This window comes from Sceloporus undulatus, chromosome 6 (assembly GCF_019175285.1).
Source record: "Sceloporus undulatus isolate JIND9_A2432 ecotype Alabama chromosome 6, SceUnd_v1.1, whole genome shotgun sequence".
Taxonomy (NCBI): Eukaryota; Metazoa; Chordata; class Lepidosauria; order Squamata; family Phrynosomatidae; genus Sceloporus; species Sceloporus undulatus.
Window position 1 is genome coordinate 71,188,934 of NC_056527.1, and position 23,789 is coordinate 71,212,722.

The following is a 23,789-nucleotide window of genomic DNA, read 5'->3' on the forward strand; positions in this document are numbered from 1 at the left end:
GGGAAAGGCCGGGTGGTGCTCTTGGAGGCCAAGAGGCCTCCAGGCTGCACCCGGCCCTTTCAGAGTGGTGGCGAGGAGAACAAAGCTTGGCCTCGTCCTCCTTGCCGCTGCCTGGCCTTTCCCACGGCGGAGGTCGGATGGTAGTGCTTGAGGCCTTGAAGGCCTCTGGCACTGTTGCTCTGCCTCCTGGCCATCACGGAAGGGCTGGGTAGTGAGGAGGCGAAGCAGCAGATCCAGAGGCCTTCAAGGCCTCCACCTCGCCTCCTTGGCCTCCTCCACTGCTGTGGCGGGAAAGGCCGGGTGGTGCTCTTGGAGGCCAAGAGGCCTCCAGGCTGCACCCAGCACTTTCGCAGCAGTGGCGGCGAGGAGGACAAAGCTTGGCCTCCAAGAGCACCACCTGGCCTTTTTGCAGTGGCAAAGGAGGCCAAGGCCGCAAGGCAGAGGCGGCGAGGAGGACAAAGCTTGGCCTCCAAGAGCACCACCTGGCCCTTCTACAGTGGCGGCCCCGCCACCACCACCGTGAAACGCACGTGCACCACCATTGGGGACAACTTCCCGGTTTGCCATGCGCGTATGCTCAAATCTGCACATGGCAAATCCGCGTATAAGGAGGGCCAACTGTATAACACTCAAATCCAGGATGCATTTCTGTACCTAGTATATGCTAGCACTTTTATGAGAGGAACATACATGGAGACATTTGTAACGTATAATAAAAAGGTAAAGGTTTCCCCTCTGATATGATTGTCTTGTCATGTCTTGTCTGTTACTAAACTGAAGGAGCCAGCACTGTCAAAGACTCTGTGGTCATGTGGCCAGCATGACTAAATGCCAGGGCACACAGAACCCAGTTACCTTTCCACCAAAGTGGTACCTATTTATCTACTTGGATTTTTACATGCTTTCAAATTGATAGCTTGGTAGAAGCTGGGACTAGTGATGGGAGTTCACTCTGTCACATGGTGCTTGGGTCTCAAATTGTCAACCTTGCAGTCACCAAAGCCAGCATCTTGATCACTAAGCCCCTACTTATAATAATACTCTATTCAAAAATTCAGTGTTTTCCATGTTGAGTTAAATGCCCTTATAGTCTAGTCTTGTAATTGAATGATACTTATGTTCAAATAATACATTTAATTTTGTTTATTACAAAATTAGTTCCTTCTGTTTTCATTTCTTCTTGAACTTCTCCGATGACTGAAAGTAAGAAAGGTAACACAGAGTGCAAACTTACAGGTTGCTCTTTAGTATAGGGCAGGTATGGGAAAATTATGGGTTGCTGGATCTCCTGAACTGCCCCAAGACCTCAGATGGGAGAGGGCGGCAAAACTGTCCCCAGAGCCACAACCACCACCGACAGATGGCCATCCAGTCTCTGCTTAAAGACCGCTAAGGAAGGAGACTCCATTACACTTCGAGGGAGTGTGTTCCATTGTCAAACAGCCATTATTGTCAGGAACTTCCTCCTAATGTTCAGGTGGAATCTCTTTTCCTGTAGCTTGCATCCATTGTTCCAAGTCCTAGTCTCTGGAGCAGCAGAAAACAAGCTTGCTCCCTCCTCAACATGGCATCCCTTCAAAGATTTAAACAGGGCTATCATTTCACCTCTTAACCTTCTCTTCTCCAGGCTAAACATCCCCAGCTCCCTAAGTCATTCCTCATAGGGCATGGTTTCCAGACCCTTCACCATTTTAGTTGCCCTCCTTTGGACACGCTCAAGTTTTTCAACATCCTTTCTTCTTGTGACAGAAAAACAGTTCCTACCTATGAATTTGAGAATGAAATTGGATGTGTTTCAAGGGTGAAAGATGCACACGTGTCAGAATCCATTTCTCTAAGACAGCCCCTGAACAATTCTTTTGTTGTTGTTTGCACTTGATACATTCAGGAGCTACGTGACAGATTCCTCAACACTGTCATATATGTTATTCTAGTTTCAAGCCAGAACTCTATGTCCCCATTAACTTGGTCCACCTAGCTATCATTTATGGGTGCAAACTTGCCTTAAAAATGTTAAGCTTCCTTTTATACTTACCTTTATGCTTCCTTTTAAATTAACTAAATAGCTAAACAGTAAAGAATGGGGTAAACAGACTGATGCCAAGATCAGCCATGCAGGTGTATGGGAGCAGGGCCTTCACAGCAACTCCTTGGCTCTGTTGTGAAAGAACACAACTTAGCCAGCCAGTCCCTTCTTATCTTCCTCATTACTAAGGCTGCATCCACACTGGCGAAATAACTCAGTTTGGTAGCGCTTTAAGTGTCTTGGCTCAAAGCTATGGAATTCTGGGAGTTGGGGTATGTTATGGGGCCTGGAGCTCCTCTCCGCTCTGGGCCCACAACCAATTCCAACTCCCAGAATTCCATAGCTTTGAGCCAAGACACTTAAAGGGAGGAAGGCTGGGGCGCCACTCACCGTTGGAAAGCGCTTGTTGGAGCTCGGCGTCCGAGATGATCCCGCTGCGGTCCTTGTCAACCCTGGGTTCAAACACAACACAACAGTTAGGCCTCAGAGAAGGCAGGGCACTCCCTCAGGGACCCAGCGCCCACGAAGGCGGGAGGCTCACCTCTGGAAGACTCCCCACAAGAAACTTGGGTCCGGCATCCCCATCGCCGCCATGGCCCTCACCTCCGCGCCTCACTTCCGCCTTTCAGGGGGAGTCGCCCGCGAGCGACGCGAAGCAGGGAGGAAGCTCCGCCTCCGCTCCCCGAAAGTCGCCCGAACTCTCTGAGGAGAGCCCTCCTCCTCCTCAGCCGAAACTCCCCGGTTCCTGAGGCGGCGGCGTTGGCGTCGCGGGCGGACCTCAGAAAGCGCCCCCTCCCTTGATGCCGGTTTGAGTGGCTTCACGGATGAAGAGCGAGTCGGGCTCCCAGCCGCCGGGACCACGGAGGCCGCCATTTTGTAGATTACCTCATGATCCTCTCATAGTGCTGCTATTCTACTTCTAGGGCTCTGGCTGCCTCCCGGGTTTTGTAGTTCAGTGAGGCCTAAGCGCGCCTTGGCTGGGAGTCTAAACGCCCTCCTTAGACCAAACCCCAGGATGCACCGGGAGGAGGCAGCCAGAGCGCTGACAGCGGAAGAGCAGCAGCGCTGAGAGGGCAGTGAGGGGATCTCCTCAATTCTTGTCAGGCGGAAGGGAATGCGAGGGTCATTGGACGGACCTAAAGAAGTCAACAGCAGGGACGGGAGGAATCCGTGCCACTTCAGTTTCAGGTTTCGTTTCGTGTGAAACGTGCGACAGCAAAATAAAATAGAAGTAGTGTGTGTCTATTTATTTCTTACATTTGACCCATGGCGGCTCCCCTGGCTCTCCTTTCCCCTATTCCCTATGAGGAACGACTTAAGGAGCTGGGGATGTTTAGCCTGGAGAAGAGAAGGTTAAGAGGTGATATGATAAATACTTGAAGGGATGTCATATTGAGGAGGGAGCAAGCTTGTTTTCTGCTGCTCCAGAGAACAGGACCTGGAACAATGGATGCAAGCTCCAGGAAAAGAGATTCCAGCTGAACATTAGGAGGAACTTCCTGACAGTAAGGGCTGTTCGACAGTGGAATGCACTCCCTCGTGATAGAGTCTCCTTCCTTGGAGGTCTTTAAACAGAGGCTGGATGGCCATCTGTCAGGGATGCTTTGATTGAGAGTTCCTGCATGGCAGAATGAGGTTGGACTGGATGGCCCTTGTGGTCTCTCCCAACTCTGGTTCTATGATTCTATACTCAGGAGGGGCAGTCCTGCAATGCGAGCCAAGCAGAGGCTGCTCAGTGGAAGAAGAGATGCCTGGCCACTCCATGGTGCTCCAGGACGAGGGCAGCGGTTATTGTCAGTTGTTACTCAGCATACACTGCCCTCTCATTCAGGATTTTTAGGGTGATTAACACAGAGCAGTAACACAGCTTAGAAAAGTATAAGTGCATGATTAAGAATACAGAAACATTTGTTTTATTAGAGTACATCAAATATTAAAAGCCTGCTGCACAAAAACCCAGACAACCTCAACAAGAAAGAAGAAACCCTTAAAGTTAACAAAGTTTGGCTACCAGTCCTGAAAAACAGCAAAATGAGGACTCAGCAAATGAAAATGGAAAACCACCCAGAGTCAGGGGGATTCCCAGCAGGCAATGATCACTAATTAAACAGACACTAATCCTCTTTGCATATCCTCCCTCCCTAAGGCCTTGCCATCAACAACAACAGAACAATACACACATTAACATGGCTATCCCCCCTCCCAACCTAGTCACAGTGTGTGTGTGTGTGTGTATATATCACACACACACACACACACACACAACTCTCCCATGCCAGCATTCTCTGAAGATGCCAGCCACAGCTGTTGGCAAAACATCAGGAACAAACTCTTCTAGAACATGGCCACATAACCCGTAAAACCCACAAAAAAATATGGATGCCGGTCATGAAAGCCTTCAACTTTGCCCTCTGAATACTTCCACTTTTCTTGCTTCAGATGGTAGGGCCCCTCACTAGAAGGCCTCAGAAACAGCCTGTTGTTGTGACACATTCAGTTCTTCAGCTCTAAATTCTGCTCAGAAACTTACCAGAAACAGCTCTTGGTGGTGCAGTGGTTAAATGCCTGTACTGCAGCCACTCAAAACTGTAAGGTTGGGAGTTCTATACCAGCGAAAGGGCTCAAGCTCGACTCAGGCTTGCACCTTTCCAAGATCGCTAACATGAGTACCCAGATTGTTGGGGGCAATTAGCTTACAGTTGTAAACCGCTTAGACACTGTTAGTTCAGTATGAAGCGATATATAAATGAAGCTGTTTAAGTACTGAAAAGAGGGGAGGTGGTCACAATGCCTAGCTCCAGTTCAACAGATTCATGACAGAATTTTGATCTAGCTAGTTTTCTGGGTAATCTTCAAAAGTGGCTGTGATGTCATGGGTTCGTACTAGTTCTTTTATATTTATGAATTGTATATTAAAGAGTGTGGGGCTGTCTGCATGGGCCCCAAGGTCCACATTCCCCCCAGCCTTGCATCATCTGGACAGCAGTCTCACAGGCCAAAACCCTGGGCTAGAATCAGGTCTGATCCTGGCAGCCTGGATGTGATCTGGCCCGATCTCGGGGTAAACTGCCTTTAGCCCTGGTCAGTTTGACCCCTGGTTTGCCACAGAGTTCCTGGAGGCGGAAAAGGGGCACCTGGATGTACCTACATGGCCAGGCACCTCATTTCCATGTTAGACTGACATGGCAATGTGGGGCTTCATAGTAGGAGTGATGTTGCAAAAGGGTAAGGAGCATGTCCTGGTAGTCAGCCCAGGGACAGAAGTGTAAACCCCCACCAGTCTCTGCCCTGGCTCAGGGACCAACCCAATAGCAACAGCAGGTACATTTCTATACAAAGTGTAAGCTAATTGCCCCCAACAAGGAAGAATACTAGGCTGAGTCAACCCTGAGCCCTTGGATGGTATTGAAATCACAACTTTGTAGTTTGTGAGTGGCTACAGTAGTGGCATTTAGCCACTGTGCCACCAGGGCTCCCAGGTGAGCACCCAGGCAGAATAGTGCTATCCTGGCCCATCTGCTCAGGGCCTGAGAGGTAAGGAGCTTTGGGAAGGAGGAAAGAATGGGATGGTAAGGTGAATGTTGATTGGTGGAATGTTGGACTTACCCTTTGAGTGGAGTTTTTTTAGTTTGCTCGGCGTTGGAGTGAGAGAAGGACGTTTGAATTGAGTTAGCAAGTGTTTGAATTTGCTTGAAAGGAGTGAGAGGGTGCATGTATGGTTTTTTAAATGTAAAATAAGTAACCTATGTTTTTCTCTAGTGAAATGTGGGCTATGCAAAGTAACTGTTACATGGATTTGTAATTGGTTGACCGGCAGAACCTAAAGGGTGCTCAACAATGGCTTCTTGGTGGTGCAGTGGTTAAATGCCTGTACTGCAGCCACTCACTCAAAACCGTAAGGTTGCGAGTTCAAGACCAGCAAAAGGACCCAAGCTTGACTCAGGCTTGCATCCTTCCGTGGTCGCTAAAATGAGTACCCAGATTGTTGGGGGTAAATTAGCTTACAGTTACAAACCACTTAGACACTGCTTAGGCGGTATGAAGCGATATATAAATGAAGCTTGTTTGTTTGTTGTTTGTTCTTTTGGTTTGTTTTTGTTATTGTTTTCTGCTTTTTTTTGGTAAGAAATAAAACTATTAAAAAACCCCTGAAACAATGGCTTCTTTTCATTCTGGAGAGACATGACCAGTGGGGTCCCACAGGGCGCTGTCTTTCTGTCCTTCCTTTCAAAGGAAGATGTTGATCACAGCAAGTAGTAGAGTTTCTTTCTGAGGCAGTAGTCCACAGCTGGGCTGCAAGACCTTCCTTTAGAAACACTGCCAATGGTATAAAATGTAAAGAATCAGTTTAATCAGTACTAAACAGATATTGTCATCTTTGTGCGCTTTGCCACCACTTCTCCCATCTTTTCTCTTACCATCACCAAAAAACAAAACAAAGCAATCATGTGAAGGAAATACAGAATAGCTTCACCTGCCTTTCAATAGGTAGTGGTAAGAACCATCAGTCTGGAAGTCTTGGTCTCCCATGCAATTTGTCTACTACACCAAAATTTAATATATATTACTCTACTATAATTTATGTAGGAAAGACAAAGAATGTATAATTGAAATAATGAATGATGTTCCCTGAGTCATTGCCCCTCCCTTCTAGTTATATAACTAGCAGGGGCAATGATAATGCAATGTTTATGATGCTAAAGTTTCCAGAGATGAACTGAAAAATCTGCAATTCATGACTAAACATCAGTTATTTATTTATTTATTTATTTAACAATCCTGTATGTACATCTCTTAAATGGTGACAGTCAACTGAAAGGGGGTAAGTGGAGGAGAATCAAATCACTGATGTGCCTCAAAAGTGTCAAGTTGCTTTTTGTTTGCTGACACTAGAAGTGAAGTCATCATTATATTTTTTAGAACTTATGCAATTATGTATCAGTGTGCACATATGAAGTCCAAGATAAATAGCTGTGAGAAGAGTATTGCTAATGGTGATGATGCCAAGTCAAAGCACTATGGCCATCAGAATATTGTATATTTTTAAGTGACCAACCTGGCTATTTCTACCTTTTATTGTAATTGCTACCCTGAAACAGAAATATCAAAAGCCCAGCAAGAAATTTTCATGTGCTCTCTGAGTGCATAGTTACAAACGTCCCCAAGGTGTTAATACCAGACACAAAAAAGATATGCATTTAAATATGTTGCTGCTACTTAAGGAGTTTTGGCACAGATAGAGTTGGAACTGTAATTTCTTTAAAAATTGGCACATAGTTTGGATTTGGCTGGCTTGGACCTTTGTCCAGAGTTTCAATTATTGTCTGCTTCATCTCTCGGCTGGCATCCCCTCGCGTTGTTAACAAAGCTGCAATATGATCATCCCTGCAAATAAGAGTATAGAATTAGTACAGAAACTGATAATGGAAAAAGCATTTGGAAACATAGGAGTTGGATTCTGCACTAAACGTTTCAGTGCCAACTTGTTTTCTGGACACTCTAAAACAGGGCCACTTTTTGAGATCACCTTTGCTTAGCAGCAATGGCATCACTAGGGTTGGTGTCACCCAGTGTGGTAACTCATGGTGTCACCCCTCCTCAATTATTTCCATCCATATCACACCATACAGAGTCTTTAGTAATGTTTTTTGTTCTAATGTTACTCATAAATCATAATTCCCATATATTACTGAATCTAATGGTAATAGTTGTGACAACTAGCAAAATTAAAATTACCATATACCTTTAAATTACAGTATCATACGCACAGTCTAAATGTATTTACGTATACATAATTTCATTAGTTGAAAGTGAATTTTTTTGTATGTATGTCTATGTTTATTTCAATAAAAAAAAGAAAATTTGGTAAACTATGATGTTTTTAAAGAAAACAATCTAATAAATAAATAAGACAATATTTAAATTGACCTAAACAATGTTTGGGTAATTTGCATATCCAAGAGATTCACAGAATTGAGAACTATACATTTCTTTATTCAGAAAAATCTTTGCCATAAAACTATGAAGCAAAATGCTGTCAAGACTTTATGATATTCAAAGAAAATATTGTTAGAAAGTTAAAGTATGGAAATGAGAAGTATTACCTGATATCTGGGTGTTTGCTAACTAAAGTTGAGACTTCTAGATAAAGTAGTGAAGGATCTGTCAACTTGAATACTTCTGCAATAGCTTCAATCACATCACAAAGTCCTTCTGTGTCTTCCCCAGATCCCTATTAATATCATAATCAATGTAAGTGCCATTCTTTTCAAACACCTACCATATATACTCGTCTATAAGTCTAAAAGTTCCCAAAAATTGACCCCAGAATCCCAGGTTGACATATTTACAGGTCAATATCATAATGTGATAGCAGCTCTTTCAGGTTTCCCCATGCATTGGAAGATAGTTTCTTTTTCTCTTGCATCAAGCAGAAAGAGTCCTGGATGATTAATTGCTTGCTGGTTGAAACCAAAGTTGAAACGAACAGCCTGAATTAGAGCCTCTCTTGTTGTATGCATACATACAGACACTTAAGGAATTTTCAAGTTTTACCCTCGAGTTATCCATGTGTTATAGCAAAATCCATAATTTTGGCCCCAAAACCTGCCCTCGACTTATAAATAAGGTCGACTTATAGTTGAGCATATAAAAGATCAAAATTATGTTTAGTATGTTAGGAACATGAAAACAAAATAGCAACAAATCATGCTCTGTTTTTACTCCTAAATGGAGGCTTCAACTGACACTAGGATATATCCTTTTAATTCCTATAATTTCAGTAGGCATGAGTGTGTCTGTGCTGAACTGTGGCTATAGCATTTATTAAACTTTTCAACATTTTAATCAAGATAACAATGGTCTTATGCAGAAAAGGCGGTCTGCCGGCGCCTTGTTTTGCCGCGTGAGGAAGCCGCAGCGGACAAACCACGTGGCTTCCTCACATGGCAAAAAGAATCCTCAAAAAGGGGTTCTTTCTGCGGCACCCTCTTGACGTCACAGTGCACCAATGGCGCACTTGCGACGTCACAAAGGGGTGTGACGTGTGGACACTATGCGTCCATCAAGTTGTAATGGCAGCACCCATGTAGACAGGGCACCGCCATTTTGCTGCCGCCAGTACGTACTAGCCTAACCCTAGTACGTACTAGGGTTAGGGAGCATCTGAATGGTGTGTGCTCCCTAACCCTACTGCTGCCGTCACCACGTTACATTTTGCCGGTCTATATCCCGCCACTGAAATTTTTTCAGTGGTTCTACTGCATGCTCATACTATCATAATAAAAAACTGTTTCTAACAAAATGTCCTATGTAATCGAGGACCTGTCATGTGGCAGTATTTGCTTGGATGTTTTCCCTTTTAATTATGAATTATGAAGATTTACTCTGGATACACACCACTGCCAACCTTTTCTGTTTTTTAAATAGGGTAGAGTTACTTTTATTCTGCTTCTCTGGATGCAAACTAAAAGACACACAGTAGGCAATCATGGACACAGTAGGCAACACTCAAATGGTGCTGGAGAAGAAGGTCTTAAAATATCAATTTGTAATTATATTAGCATATCCTCATTTGACATATCTTATACTTACAGCAGTGAGCTTCTTAAACAGAAACTTGAACTGTTCAGCTTCTCTGTTCATTCTTTCAGCACCTTCTTTTCTTTCTTCTGCATTCTTGAAAGTAATGCGTTTTGACATAATAGCCTTGATATACTCCACAACAACCCTACGGTGGCACTCAATAGTCATTTTCTGGAGAGAAAAATGGGATTTGACAGTTGGCAGCCAGTTAGAGATAATATTTGCTTCTGCTACGCTAAATATTTAATGATAGATCAATTAGTAAAATTAACTTCCACACTGTACTAATTTTGTTAAGAAAAAAAAATATTCATTTAGAGATATTCATTAGTTTACCAAATTCTGTGCTATCTCCACATGACAGCTATATTGCGAAATAACACAGAGCAACTGTTAATCTCTGGACTGCTAACTGGAATGCCTGCTCTGCTTCTTTCAATATAATTGGTGAATAGTTGGTACTCATCCTGGTAGCATTTCTTATTCCACAGCACTTGGGGATGTAGTATTTGAGAAAGGAAATGTTTCAATGAAGAAGTAAATAATTTTTCTATAAGAAGAAAGATTTGATAGAGAGTCTGATGTATGCAATGTTAAGCTAAGATCCTTATTTACTGGCCAGTGTCTTCCATTTTAAGGAAATGAAGAGGCACATTGAGATGTATGGTCAGAGACAGCTAAGACATGCTGTGCTACACATTAGTCCCACTGCTAATGCTAGAAAGGTCTTTTTATTGGAGACTTTTCATAATAATTAAACCAGTCTTAAGAAAAAGATAGTTAGTCAATACAGATCAGGAATTTAAGAAAGCTTGTAGTTCATTGTCACAGGTAATATGTCTGAAGCATGGAACTGGACATACAGAAAGACTTGTTCATTTTAGAATCATGGACATTCCAACAAGACATTATGAAGAATGTGACAAGGTATACACATGTTGAGGGCTTTCCATCAGCAAGTTACGTTATGCTACATCACTGCTTATTTTTAATGTGGAAAGTGGTAATGAATTAATGACTTTGTTCATTCTAGATATAGATCCCATTCTCCCAAGTCAAATCACACAGTGAAGTCTCACCAGTATAGATGTGGGATCTAAAATTCAAAGACGGATCCTATCACATTGCTCCATGGCCAGGCAGTAGGCAGCCCCTATGCAACCCAGGCTTCTCTTGCAGCTTTTCAAAAACAGGGAAATTTGTTTTTAAAAAGCTGTGGGAGAATCCCTGGTTGCATGTGGGCTACCTACTGCCCAGCCACGAAGCAATACTATAGGGTCTGTCTTTTTTTAGATCCTGCATCTATCCTGGTGGGACTTCTCTGTGTGGTAATCTTCATAGTCCAGCAATCTGAATGTAACTTCAAATGCTCTTATTTTACTCTGATTTCTTGCATCAATATTGATTTCTTACTGAGAAAAGAATAAGCTAATATATATTCCATTAAAGAAAACATAGGACTGTGAAGGGTGCTGCAAGCTGTTTCACCAATTATTTTAGGCAATCAAAGCAGTCTTATACAGTTACAACAGCTTCTGCAATAGTTAAGGTTTCTAACTTCCCCAGACTGGCTATCTTTGGATACTAATATTAACTGAAATGTGACTCGGAATTTTGCCAATATGCATGGCCCCTTCTCTCCCTTCTTCATCATCCAAACATTCAGACAAGGAAGATTCTTATCCCATTTCATCTAAACTGGGAAACTATGGTTACTAGTTTCAGGCATACCAGTATATTAAATAGGCTTCAAAAATCTGACTTGAATATCCAAGCTTGTTCTAAAATTGGTTCTGGGAATCTTCCAGGTGTTGTTGGACTGGAACTCCCTGCAGCTCTAATTAGCATAGCAAATACTGGATGCATGTTGTAAGTAGCATTCCAGGAACACATGAAGGGCCCCTTTTCTAAAGCTTATAACCAGAGCATCTAGAACAAGAATGAACTGTAAAACTATGGCTGTCTCTTGTTTCCATGCCTACATCACAAAGGAAAAAAACAAAAAAGCTGCATTCATCTGTAAATACATTGTTCCTGTCAAGTCTGGATATTATCCTCCAAACTGGGGGCAGTAAATTACTTTGTAACAGTTCACATTCTTCCAGGTCATAAAGAATTGAAGATCCATTATGCTAATTTCAAGTGAAAAATATCCACCTGATATTCCTAATAAGCCAATCAAAAATTTAAAATATTGATTCTTTCTGTAAGATCTAATTCAGTTTGTACAGGTAACTCCCACTAAAGATGAAGGCAAAGCATTTGAGGGACTGTGTTGCCATTTAAAAGGAAGAGATCACATGAATTTATCTTCATGGCTTCTGAAAAAAGTTCATTTACAGCAGAAGCAAGAATAGTGTGCTCCATAGGTCACATGCATCCTGAAGGTTGTTTTGAGGCCTCTCTGAAGTACTCACACATACTAAAAATATTATTCTAGCCAAAAATGTGGTTCCCCCCCCTTCCAAACCTGGGAGCATCCAGGAGTGGCAGTTATTTGCATGGGAGATCACGCTTTCCCCAAACCACTGAAATGTGGCCCCATGAAACCCATAAGTGGTTATCTAATCACTTCCGGTTTTTATTTTTTATATTATTATTATTATTATTATTATTATTATTATTATTATTATTATTATTATTATTAAAATTATTATGCCATTTGGGGCCATTTCTAGATCAGATCTAGCCTGTAACAGATGCTGTAATATAAAATGGTATATAAAATGAAGCTGTTTGTAATCTGGCCTCAGACCCACCAAAGATGCCCACCCCTAATACAGGATTATGTTGAATTTTCAAAAAGCATTTTTTTGGGTTATTTTTTTTGCTACTGTAAAGTTAAGACAAAAATAAAGGAACTTTAAAGCAGTATCTAACTAATACAGTATGTCATCTCATTAGACTACATTGCAGTTAGATGTTGCAAATACCTTCTTATAAGGCTTCTTTATTCTTGCAAAATCATTGAAATAATCCTCCACTGTTACGCAGATTGTATCCACAGCATTGGATCCCGCCAGCCATTTCCTTGTCATCAGCTCACTGAGATGAGGCTAAGAAAGAGCACACATATGTGTGAGGACAGGATCAAAATCTAAAACAACCTGAATAGACTAGAAAGCTGGGCCTTCCTGACAGTAAGAGCTGTTTGATAGTGGAACACACTTCCTCAGAGTGTGGTGGAGTCTCCTTGTTTAGAGGTTTTTAAACAGAGGCTGGATGGCCATCTGTCGACAATATTTTGATTCCTGCATGGCAGGGGGTTGGACTCGGTGGTCCTTGTGATCTCTTCCAACTCTAGGGTGGGTTACAGACCGCCATAAGGGACGTCCTTAGGACGTCCCATTTTGAAAAAGGGGCGTCTCTTCCAGACGCCCCTACTCCTATTACGGACAGAGTCCGTAACAAATGGCGGCGGCCTTTCCACACGGCCACCGCCATATTGATGTAGCAACCGGCAATGGCCCAAGACCACCCCTTTTGGGTGGTCTGTAACGGGCCTATGATTCTGTGATTCTAGGAACCTTTTCTCTCAGTCATTTTCAAATGTGCTACTAATATCTATTAGTTATCTAAAATATATATTTCAGATCAAGACATTTGTGTCTGTTTGCTAGTATGGCTAGACAGTTACTCTATCCAAGTTTTTATTTTTCAAAGGTTTTTTATTACAGTATTGTTCTTTTTATTAATTTGTTGCCCTTTAAATGTACACATCAGATTGTTGTTCTCCAAGTTTTCAGTTGAAGATCTGAAAACAAAAGGATTTTGAAAGAAATAAAATGTAACCTCCAAATCTATGAAGACTTCTTCAAGCAGACTTGAACATCCTTCTTTGGCGACATCATCTAGAACTGCATCAATGCATGCATGACTGCTTGACATGATTTCTTCCATCACAGGAGTCAAGTATTTCTTTTTCAAACTAATGATTGATTCCCTTCAAGAAATAACAAAAGATCGTTTAGCATCTTGGCAGGTGCACAAGAGCTAGAAAACTGTGCAATGGTAAAAACTAAAGTGTGAATAGTCATCACAACAGTTTTCTTGGCCACAATCAGGAGCACCCAAAATACAGGTAGCGATAACAATACAGCATATGAATGTGTCATTTTGATTGTTTTCAATGCTTGCAGAAATTTGGCAGTGAAATTTGGGTGAGCCATATGTTTCTCACACCTAGACTAGATTAACTGCTTAGGCCCAGAAGCAGACAAAAAGCTCTGTGTCCATCCAAACTGCTTCTGCCCTGGCCTGGAGGGAGAGAGGAAGAGGTAGGCACAGTTCCATTATGCCTATGCCCATCCTCCATTGCTATGGCCTCAGGGAGAAAGAGAGAAAAAAAGGCAGTATCTGCACAATTTAATCCTCTCCCACACCACCATTCCTTTCCCCTCTTGTGCCATGTTTTAATTACATTATAAGCCTGAGAGCAAGAAATTGTTTTGCTATTCTTTTACTTGTAAAGCACCATGTACAGTAATTGAGCTATATAAAAATAAGACAATGATGATGATGGATGATGATGATAAAAATAAACAATTGAAGATTGGCTCTGCTCAACTATGCAGCTTAAAAACTTGACCTAAACTCTTCAGTTATGTAAGAAACTGTTGTGAGGATCAAATTAAAGGTACAGTAGAGTCTCGTTAATCCGACCTTCGTTGATCCGACGTTCCGGTTTATCTGATGTTGGACTGGTTGGTAGGCATGGCTGAGCCCTGACCACGCCCCCAGCACCAGGCCCCAAGCGAGGTGGCAGGCGCGGAGTACCAGGCCACAGGTGCGGAGCACCAGGCGGCAGCGGCCTGAAGTGCCACCCCCAACAGGCCACAGACGAAGAGGGGGCAGCAGCCCCGAGCGCCATCCCCACCAGGCCACAGGCACAGAGGTGGCAGCAGCCCTGAGCGCCGCTCCCACCAGGCCGCAGGCCACGACCTATGGAACCTATGATTGCTAGGCTTTTTCTATGACCCTCCGGATTATCTGACTTTTTCGACTATCTGACCTATTGGACCACCAGTTTACGTCAGATAATCGAGACTCTACTATATTATTATTATTATTATTATTATTATTATTATTATTAACATTTATTTATAGAATGCTGTAAAATTTGCACAGCGCTTTACACAGTAAGGGTCAAATAAAGTAAGCAAAAGAATAAAAACCTGCTCAGCGGCAAAAAATTTAAAACAACAACAACATTACACTTGAAAAAAAGTAACCACTAACTCCAAAGCCTTTTCTCCCCATCTGGGTATAACTGTATAGTGTATGATGGGACCAGAAATACTGTATCACATCTCTCCTTGGGTGGGTAATGGGCTGGATCCAGAGAAAACAGAGGTACAGTGCGCCCTTGCTTTACACAGGGGATCCGTTCCCGACTCCCCTGCGTAAAGCAAATTCCATGCATGCTCAAGCCCCATTTAAACGAATGGGGCTTGTGCACACGACGGCACAGCTGTGCACGCACGTCATGGGCGCACACCCCATTACTTCCTATGGGATGCGCCGCCCCTTCCTCCCCGTGTGGCTTTCAGCGTATGCTGAAAGCTGTATATGATGCGGGCACACTGTACTTGCAACAGGTACCCTAAGTCCAGGGATGGAAATTTGTCAACCAGTCCTAGATAGGGTCACACTTCCCCTAAAGTTTTAAATTTGTAGTTTGGGAGTACTCCTGGATTCATCTCTACAATTGTCATCTCAAGTAGATGCGATGGCCAGGAGTGCTTGGTACCAACTTCTTTTGATACGCCAACTGAGTCCCTACCTAGACCAAAAGGACCTTGAAGCTGTTGTACTTGCACTGGTAATCTCTCGTTTAGATTTCTGTAATGCGCTCTACATGGGGCTACCTCTGTACCAAGTTTGGAAACTTCAATTGGTTCAAAATGCAGCAGCCAGATTGGTCACTGGAACACATAGGTCAGCCCATATAACACCAGTGTTAAAATCTCTTCACTGGCTGCCAATTAGCTTCCAGGCGCAGTAGAAAGTGTTGGTAATTACCTTTAAAGCCCTACATGGCTTGGGCCCGAGTTACTTGAAGGAATGCCGTTCTCTACACAACCCGCCCTGCACTCTCAAAACATCAGGGAAGAATTCATTGGAACATCACAAAACCAGGGTAACAACAACTTCTTATAGATCGTTGACCGTCGCAGCCCCCAAATTGTGGAACAGCTTACCGGAGGATGTCCGTCTTATTACCACCTGAGATGCCTTTAAGAAGGCACTTAAGGCAGATCTCTTCTGGCGAGCCAACCCACCCGACTTTGTATAGGATTTTTGAGATAAAAGACTCCACTTCTGAGTACGACTGTATGTTTTTAGATGTCCAGGCATTGACCTAGCTATTTTATGAAATTAACAGTAATATTAATATTCTATGGTTTATATTTCTTTTTATTACTTTTATATATGTATCTTATCATTTTTATCGATGTAATCCCACCTCGATCTGCAGGGAGAGGCGGGAAATATAAATAAAATTTATTATTATTATTATTATTATTATTATTATTATTATTATTAGTTTCCACAACACACATACATACTGAATCAAATGCTGAATTAGTTATCAGTCATTGTCCTCCATAAAGGGTGACTGCTTTAAGTATTTAAAAGCCAAAATATATGTTTATTCACTTATATATATTCATTTTACATTACAGCGCGCCCGTGTCATACGCAGGCGTGCCTTACGCGGCTTGAGCATACGCACTCAAGCCGCGGGGCACGCGCAGGGCGGAAGGGGCAGCGTGTCCCATTTAATTGAATGGGCGCGTGCGCCCGTTGCGCCCTGCGCACCGCTGTGCACGAGCCCCATTGTTTACAATGGGGCTTGAGCATAGGTGGAATTCGCGTTACGCGGAGGGATCTGGAACGGATCCCCGCGTAAGGCGAGGGCCCACTGTATTTAGTACAACACTGGGGATATGTTCCCAGACTTACTGTAGAAACTACGGATAATAGGAAACCCGACTGAAATGAATGATTTCTGGTAGAAGTCACAGCACTGGTGGCATCACCAGGGTTGTGGGAGGGATTCAGATTGCACCAGGTGACACCTTAAGGGATGTGTGACACCATTGCTCCTCAAATATCTGCATTCTGGAAGCAATGGGCTGTAGCATTCGCCTGTTTCCATCTAACATGCTATAAGATGTGGTGTGAGTGGGGTGAGAGGAGAAAGGAGAGGCCCCAGATTTTTTAAAAAATTTAAAATTCCAAGATTTTAATTTTTTTAATTTAAAAGAAATATTTTAAAATTATTTTTAAATTCTCTTCAAAAACATCACATTTTACCAAATGTTTACATTAACCACATGAAACTATGCATATGTACATTTAGGCTGTGCATATGATACTGTAATTGAAAAGTATAATTTTAATTTTGCTAGTTGTTTATGTTACAACTGTTACCATTAGATTCAGTGATATATGGGAATTATGATTTTTTTTTACAAAAAGACAATGGTCACATTTATTGGCCCATGCGCTTTCTTACAAAAAAAGGGGATGAATACGTAGCACCTCTTGAGCCTCTCAGAGAGGTCCCTTGATGCCCATGGGGGGGGGGCAATGGAATGAGCTGTTGTTAACAGGAATGGAAATAACCATTGCCTCTAGTGGTAGAGGAAAAAAATAGCAGCAGCAGCAGCTGCTCCCCAGCTGTAAGGATTCTATATGGTGCAGTATGAGAGGAAATCATTGGGGAGGGGATGACACCATGAGTGCACTGGGTGTCACAAATCCTAGTGACGCCACTGCACAGCAGAACTCTGTGGTCATCTCTTGACAGAAGCATACCAAACAATTGAACTTTTTTTTGAATGTCGGTAAATAAAACTGTACATAGTGGTACCATGGATATAGGGGCCATATTTTATTGAAAACATTCCAAAAGTTCCGATATAACTAGTAAAATTATTCATAGATGTCACAGGCAACACGCAACAAATCTTTGTTCCACTAGGACCGATGTAAACTATTTTCTCCTTTTCCTTGCCCTTGACATGTGGATTTTATTGTTTTCCTGTTCCTGTTTTTTTGTAGTAATGTTTTTAACTGTTATACTGAATTTTTATCCTGTATTGAAATGTTTTTTAAAATTTGTAAGCCGCCCTGATCATATCTATGGAAGGGCGGGGTAGAAATAAAATTTATTATTTATTATTATTATTATTAGTCTATCCTATTCAAAATATCTCATTTAAAGTTTACAAAAGTAGACTATTTTTAAACTCTCTTCAAAGAGAAGTAGCATATCCCATTTTGAGAGCAACATAGGATATACATCCAATAAATCATAAATCCCTTAAAAGCAGCATAAATTGCCTTGTAACTACCATAATAGTATCTGTATAAAATCTTAGTGTACATTTAAACACAGACTCTTCATTTTTAATAGAACTTGGCTTTACAAAACTTACTTAAATGTCTGACAATTGTTGATGATGGCAACCATGTACTGAACATAGCATGGATGATACTGACGATTTCTAAGATGTTCTTCTTTATATGAATGTGCTTCTTCTTTGTATCTGTATAAAGTATGGGGAGTAATCAGTGATTATAAAAAGATGCTGACTTAATTGACCCTTTATAAACTGTAGAAGAAAGAGGGGTATCATGCTACTTCTTCATAAAGATACACCACCTCACTTTCTTCAAAAGAAAGTCTTCCACAGATACAGCACAAAGAAAACACTTCATTATATGCAGTTTCTCAGTTTGAAAAGTTCTAATCGCATTGTAAGAAATGAGAACATGTTCAACTGTACTCCAAACCTTTTTTGCTTGGATTTTTGTCTCTTCTCTTTTAGATCAATATTCAGTGTTGTATATATGCAGTGTATGCCAAAAGCCACGTAAAGCATACCCGCGTATGACACGGGTGCACTGTACATTTAGGAACTGAACATGAAATGCACAGAAATAGGATGGATGACACATGCTTGACAGCAATCCATGCAAAAGGGATTTAAGAGCCTAATTGGACCACAAGTTGAAGATGTATAAGCAGTGTGATGTGACAGCTAGAAAAGTCAATGAGATCCTAGGCTGCATCAATAGGAGTATAGGATCTAGGTCAAGGGAAGTAATAGTGCCACTTTATTCTGCTGTACTGTGTCCACTTCTGGGTACTCCGATTCAAGGAGGACAGTGACAAGCTGTCCAGAGGAGAACAACAGAAATGGTGACAAGTCTGGAATCCATGCCCTATGTGAAATGGGTTAGGAACCTTGGACTGTTTAGCCTAAGGAAGAGAAGTTTAAGAAATAACATGATAGCCTTGTTTAAATATTTGAAGGAGCAAGTTTGTATTCTGCTGCTCCAGAGACTAGGACACAGTACAATGAATTCAAACTACAGGAAAAGAGATTCCACTTCAACGTTAGGAAAAACATCCTGACAATGAGAACTGTTTGACAATGGAACACATTCCCTCAGAGTGTGGTAGAGCCTCCATTGGAGGGTTTTAAGCAGAGGCTGGATGGCTGTCTGTTGAGAGTGCTTTGACTGTGAGTTCCTGCATGGCAGGGGGTTGGACTGGATGGCCCTTGTGGTCTCTTCCAACTATAATTCTATGGTTCTAAAACTCAATGATCTGATGTTTAAGAGGGCCCTGTCTCTGAAAAAAGGGAAAGCTTGTTCCTTATGTGATTGGAAGTTTAATCACATTTTTGTTTTTGGAAGACTGGCTTCCTGGTTGGGCAATTCTACCCGTTTCCTTGGGGAGAAAAGGAAAATTGGGATCTAGTCCATGTAGTTTTGAATTGCCTATAATCTCAAGAACAGGAAAAGGATCTGGTGAGATGAAAAGGTTGGGTTTTGTATTTCTTCGTGGACATAGACAGATGGCCTTCCCTTTGTCTTTGGTCTCAATGTAGATGTTCTTGAGAGACTTCTCACTGAACAGGAGGAAACCAGTATAAGGGACTGTGGGTAAGTTAGATCTTGATTATGAGTCTTTGTTCCAGTGTCTTTGCCAGATAGAGTGTCTAGCTACCATAGTAGCTGCGATTGAATTCAAAAATATTTTTTGCTTAGAGCCAGTATGGCATAGTGATCTGAGTGTTGGACTGTGAATCTGGAGACAAAGGTTTGGTTCCCAGCTTGGCCATGAAACTCACTGGGTGACCTTGGGCAAATCACATGCTCTCAATCTCAGGGGAAGACAATATCAAACCTCCTCTGAACAAATCTTACCAAGAAAACCCATTTTAGGTTCACCTTAGGGTTGCCATAAGTTGGAAACTACTTGAAGGCACACAACAACATAGCACAGCCATTTTGTCTATAAGAGATGTAGTGGAGGAGGCACAACTTGATAGTGAAGAATGTGGGAGATTTCAAGCTTTGTTTCCATTGGGGTTTTTAAGAGTTAATTTTGTGTAAATTTACAGTGCTTCATAAATAAAGGTTAATAATAATAAAGTTAAGTTCCCTTCCCTAGGGCAAAAGAGCAGAAATGGGTCCATGAACGAGAGCATCCTTTAAAAAGTTAATGGTCTTTCATGGAATGTGTAAATGTTTTTGAGCCACACTGATGCCCTTTCTGCCCTGTATAGGGACCTTATCACAGGAGAGGCAAAGTGCTGAAATCCTGTGGACAAAGTAGATTCTGATCCTGGAAAAATCCCACAGAAGCGGGGTTGTTTTCAGACACATTGGATTAATGAACCATTAATCTGACATTAACCTATGCAGAAAGTGGGCAAAATTGGCCGTTTTTTATTTTCGGGATTTTCCCCACTTTCTGCATGGGTTAATGTCGCGTTAATGCTCAATAAGCCTTGAATAAATGCTGAAGGGATGTGTTTTGGAAATTAAAGTAACACCCTCCTCCAAAACAACTAGCTCTGTCATTTGCTCCTCAGCACTGGAGAGGCTTTCAGGATCTGACCACTGAGTTAAAGGAGTGGGTCAGATCAGATACTTGAGCCCTATCTAGGTCGGAAGCACAGCTGTTTTATCCCTGGAGAAGACTTTCTTCCATATCAACTTCCCTCACTGCACCAAACGCTCCAGCAGAAACAGTTACTGGAGGCAGGGAGTTGGCATCAAGCATATATCCTTGCAGCTCCCGCAGGAGTCACCTAAGAGTACTCTAACCTCTTTTTTCTAAACCAACTTGCCTAGTAAGGAACAGTTTAGAGGCAGAGGAAACTTTCAATCTGACTTGCCTACCAGCAATCTGCAAAAACAAAAATAAAAATCATAGAATCATAGAGTTAGAAGAGACAACAAGGGCCATCCAGTCCAACCCCCTGATATGCAGGAAATCTAAATCAAAGCATCCCCAACAGATGGCCATCCAGCCTCTGTTTAAAGACCTCTAAGGAAGGAGACTCCACTACACTCCGAGGGAGTTTGTTCCACTGTCAAACAGCCCTTACTGTCAGGAAGTTCCTCCTAATGTTGAGGTGAAGCTTGCTCCCTCCTCAATATGACATCCCTTCAAGTATTTAAACAGGGATATCATATCACCTCTTAACCTTCTCTTCTCCAGGCTAAACATCCCCAGCTCCCTAAGTCATTCCTCATAGGGCATGGTTTCCAGACCCTTCACCATTTTAGTTGCCCTCCATTGGACACGCTCCAGTTTTTCAACATCCTTTTTAAATTGTGATGCCCAGAACTGGACACAATATTCCAGGTGGGGCCTAACCAGAGCAGAATAGAGTGGAACTATTACTTCCCTTGATCTAGACACTATACTTCTATTGATGCAGCCTAAAATCTCATTGGCCTTGTTAGCTGCCGCATTGCACTGTTGACTCATGTTCAATTTGTGGTCTCCTTGGACTCCCAGATCCCTTTCACACGTAGTTGCATTCAGCCAGGTGTCCCCCATCCTATATCTGTGCATTTCATTTTACCGCCCTAAGTGCAGTACTTTACATTTCTCCGTATTGAAATTCATTTTGTTAGCCTTGGCCCAGTTTTCCAATCTATCAAGGTCATTTTGAATCTTGATCCTATCCTCTGGGGTATTAGCTACTCCTCTTAATTTGATGTCATCTGCAAATCTGATAAATATGCCCCCAATTCTGTCATCCAAGTCATTGTTAAAGATGTTGAATAGCACTGGACCCAGGACAGAGCCCTGTCGTCATTTCTCTCCAGGATGAAAAGTAGCCATTGTTGAGCACCTTTTGGTCAACCAATTACAAATCCATGTCAACCAATTACAAATCCAGTTACGTTGTCTAGCCCACATTCCACTATTTTGTTTGCAAAATGTCATGGAGAACCCTGTCAAAAGTCTTACTGAAATCAAGATATACTAGATCCACAGCATTCCCTTCATCTAACAAGCTGGTAATTTTATCAATAAATAAATAAATAAATAAATAAATAAATAAATAAAAATAAAAAAAAAGAGAGAGAGAGAGAGATTAGATTTGTCTGGCATGACTTCTTTCTCTGAAACCCGTGTTGACTTTTTGTGATTATAGAATTGCCTTCTAGATGTCCACAAACTCTCTGTTTAATGATCTGTTCTAGAATCTTTCCTGGTTGATGTCAGAATAACTGGACGATAATTGTTGGGATCCTCTTTTTCCCCTTTTTGAAGATGGGGACAATGTTTCCCCTCCTCCAGTCTGTTGGCACTCCAGGAGTTCTCAAAGATCATTGCCAATGGCTCCGATATTACATTAGCCAGCTTTTTTAAAGGCCACACAATAAACAAAATGTAAAGAGGCGAGGGAAAGAGGTGGGGGGGGAGGTAGTTGGAAATGCAACAAAACAGAGGCGAGGGGAGAGAGGATATATTTCAGATAAAAAGCAAGCAAGCAAGCAAGAAATTTAGCCATAGAAAGACAGAGGAGCTGACAAAAAGACAGAGAAAAAGAAATGAAGAAGAGGAGCTGAGCTAATTTAAGGAGGAACTGAAGTTAACATATAATCTCTTGCCTTCCCTGGGCAGTGCCTGGAATTAACACTTTCCTGGATGGATTTTCTCTGCCATCTCTCCATCTCCTTCTTCCTCACACTTCAAGCTTGGAAAGACATATATTTTCCATCTGTTTTACCCATAATCTTCTTCTGTCCTTCTTTTGTGTTTGTATTTCAAACAATCTAGCAAAAAAGGGTCAGTTGGAATGGAGCTGGCAAACATTGTTCCTATGCCATCAACAAACATGTTACTGTAATCTAAAGATATCGTCAACAGTGTCTTAAGAACTTGTGCCATGCTCAGGGTTAGAAAGCCAGATTCATTCTTTAGGCTAAGAGAATAGCAAAAGGCTCTCTACTTCACCCTCTCAAAGAACATCAGACGGTCTCTATATATAACTCAGTTGCTCAGTCAACCCATGCAAAGCCAAGACACAGGGAAATAAAATTGAACAGCTGGGGTATATAAAACAGGAACTTTGCCGAAACATCTATCTAAAAAATAGAGTGGGTGGGTAAAGAGCACTTTGCTTGTTTCTGAGAGAGTGACTGAAGCACATAAAAAAAAGAACAACTCGGGTATTACTTTTCAGTTCACACTGGGAGGATATGGTTAAACACTCTTTGCCCATGTCTGACCTTTAAGGAGCAAACAGCTGAAACAAACAGGAGATTGTAGATGCCTGGTAACATATCTGGAAAGAAAACATTCTTCCAAACTAACAAGGCAAGCATTGAATGAAGACTAAAATTTAATTTTACCTGCTGAGGAAGGAACTCATTTGTTGAAGGCACAAATGTAATACTTTTATTTTTAAATCTTCACTTATCTGGGTAGCCACTTGAAGATTCTGTTCAAACATCTAAAAATAAAAAAGTAATTAACAAATATTGCAGCTAATATGAACATAGTAGTATTGCAATCTGTGTAATCTCGATTCACCCAGTTTATGAATCAAGGAGCCCGAGCAGACAGGCCAAAATAAAGTTGCTTCGGGTCACTTTGGAGGTATGCTGTTTAAATGATGCATGTGTCCTAAGAGGCCGGAAGCTGCGCCAAAGCCATGCTCCAGTCCTAAGGGCTGGAGTGTGGCTTTAGTGAAGCTTCTGGCCTCTCAAGATGCATGTGTCATTTAAACAGCATACCTCCAAAGTGACCTGAAGCAGCTTTATTTTGGCCTGTCTGTTTTGGCCCAAAGTCACAGGCATTTTCTGATGTCACTTAAAGACACTGGTATGGTGGGAATCTCTGAACTTT

General features: G+C 41.9%; 2 protein-coding genes across 5 annotated transcripts in view; both read right to left on the minus strand.

Annotated features, from left to right (window-relative positions):
- Positions 1-3,125, minus strand: part of PDCD6 (programmed cell death 6) — a 16,096-nt gene extending 12,971 nt beyond the window's left edge. The window contains exons 1-2 of one of the 3 annotated variants that reach the window (XM_042474289.1): positions 2,568-3,125; positions 2,417-2,478 (exon numbers count right to left, since the gene is read on the minus strand). In XM_042474289.1, coding sequence (XP_042330223.1) covers positions 2,417-2,478; positions 2,568-2,620 — 115 coding nt within the window. In that variant the 5' untranslated portion in view covers positions 2,621-3,125. The remainder of the gene's footprint in view (positions 1-2,416; positions 2,479-2,567) is intronic. The other 2 variants (XM_042474290.1, XM_042474291.1) reach the window with 2 other exon arrangements.
- A 3,651-nt stretch (positions 3,126-6,776) lies between these two features.
- Positions 6,777-23,789, minus strand: part of EXOC3 (exocyst complex component 3) — a 65,536-nt gene continuing 48,523 nt past the window's right edge. For both annotated transcript variants that reach the window (XM_042474234.1, XM_042474233.1), the window contains 7 exons: positions 23,294-23,394; positions 18,058-18,168; positions 13,403-13,553; positions 12,544-12,666; positions 9,620-9,781; positions 8,131-8,258; positions 6,777-7,411 (listed from right to left, as the gene is read on the minus strand). In XM_042474234.1, the coding sequence (XP_042330168.1) occupies positions 7,240-7,411; positions 8,131-8,258; positions 9,620-9,781; positions 12,544-12,666; positions 13,403-13,553; positions 18,058-18,168; positions 23,294-23,394 (948 nt within the window). In that variant the 3' untranslated portion in view covers positions 6,777-7,239. The remainder of the gene's footprint in view (positions 7,412-8,130; positions 8,259-9,619; positions 9,782-12,543; positions 12,667-13,402; positions 13,554-18,057; positions 18,169-23,293; positions 23,395-23,789) is intronic.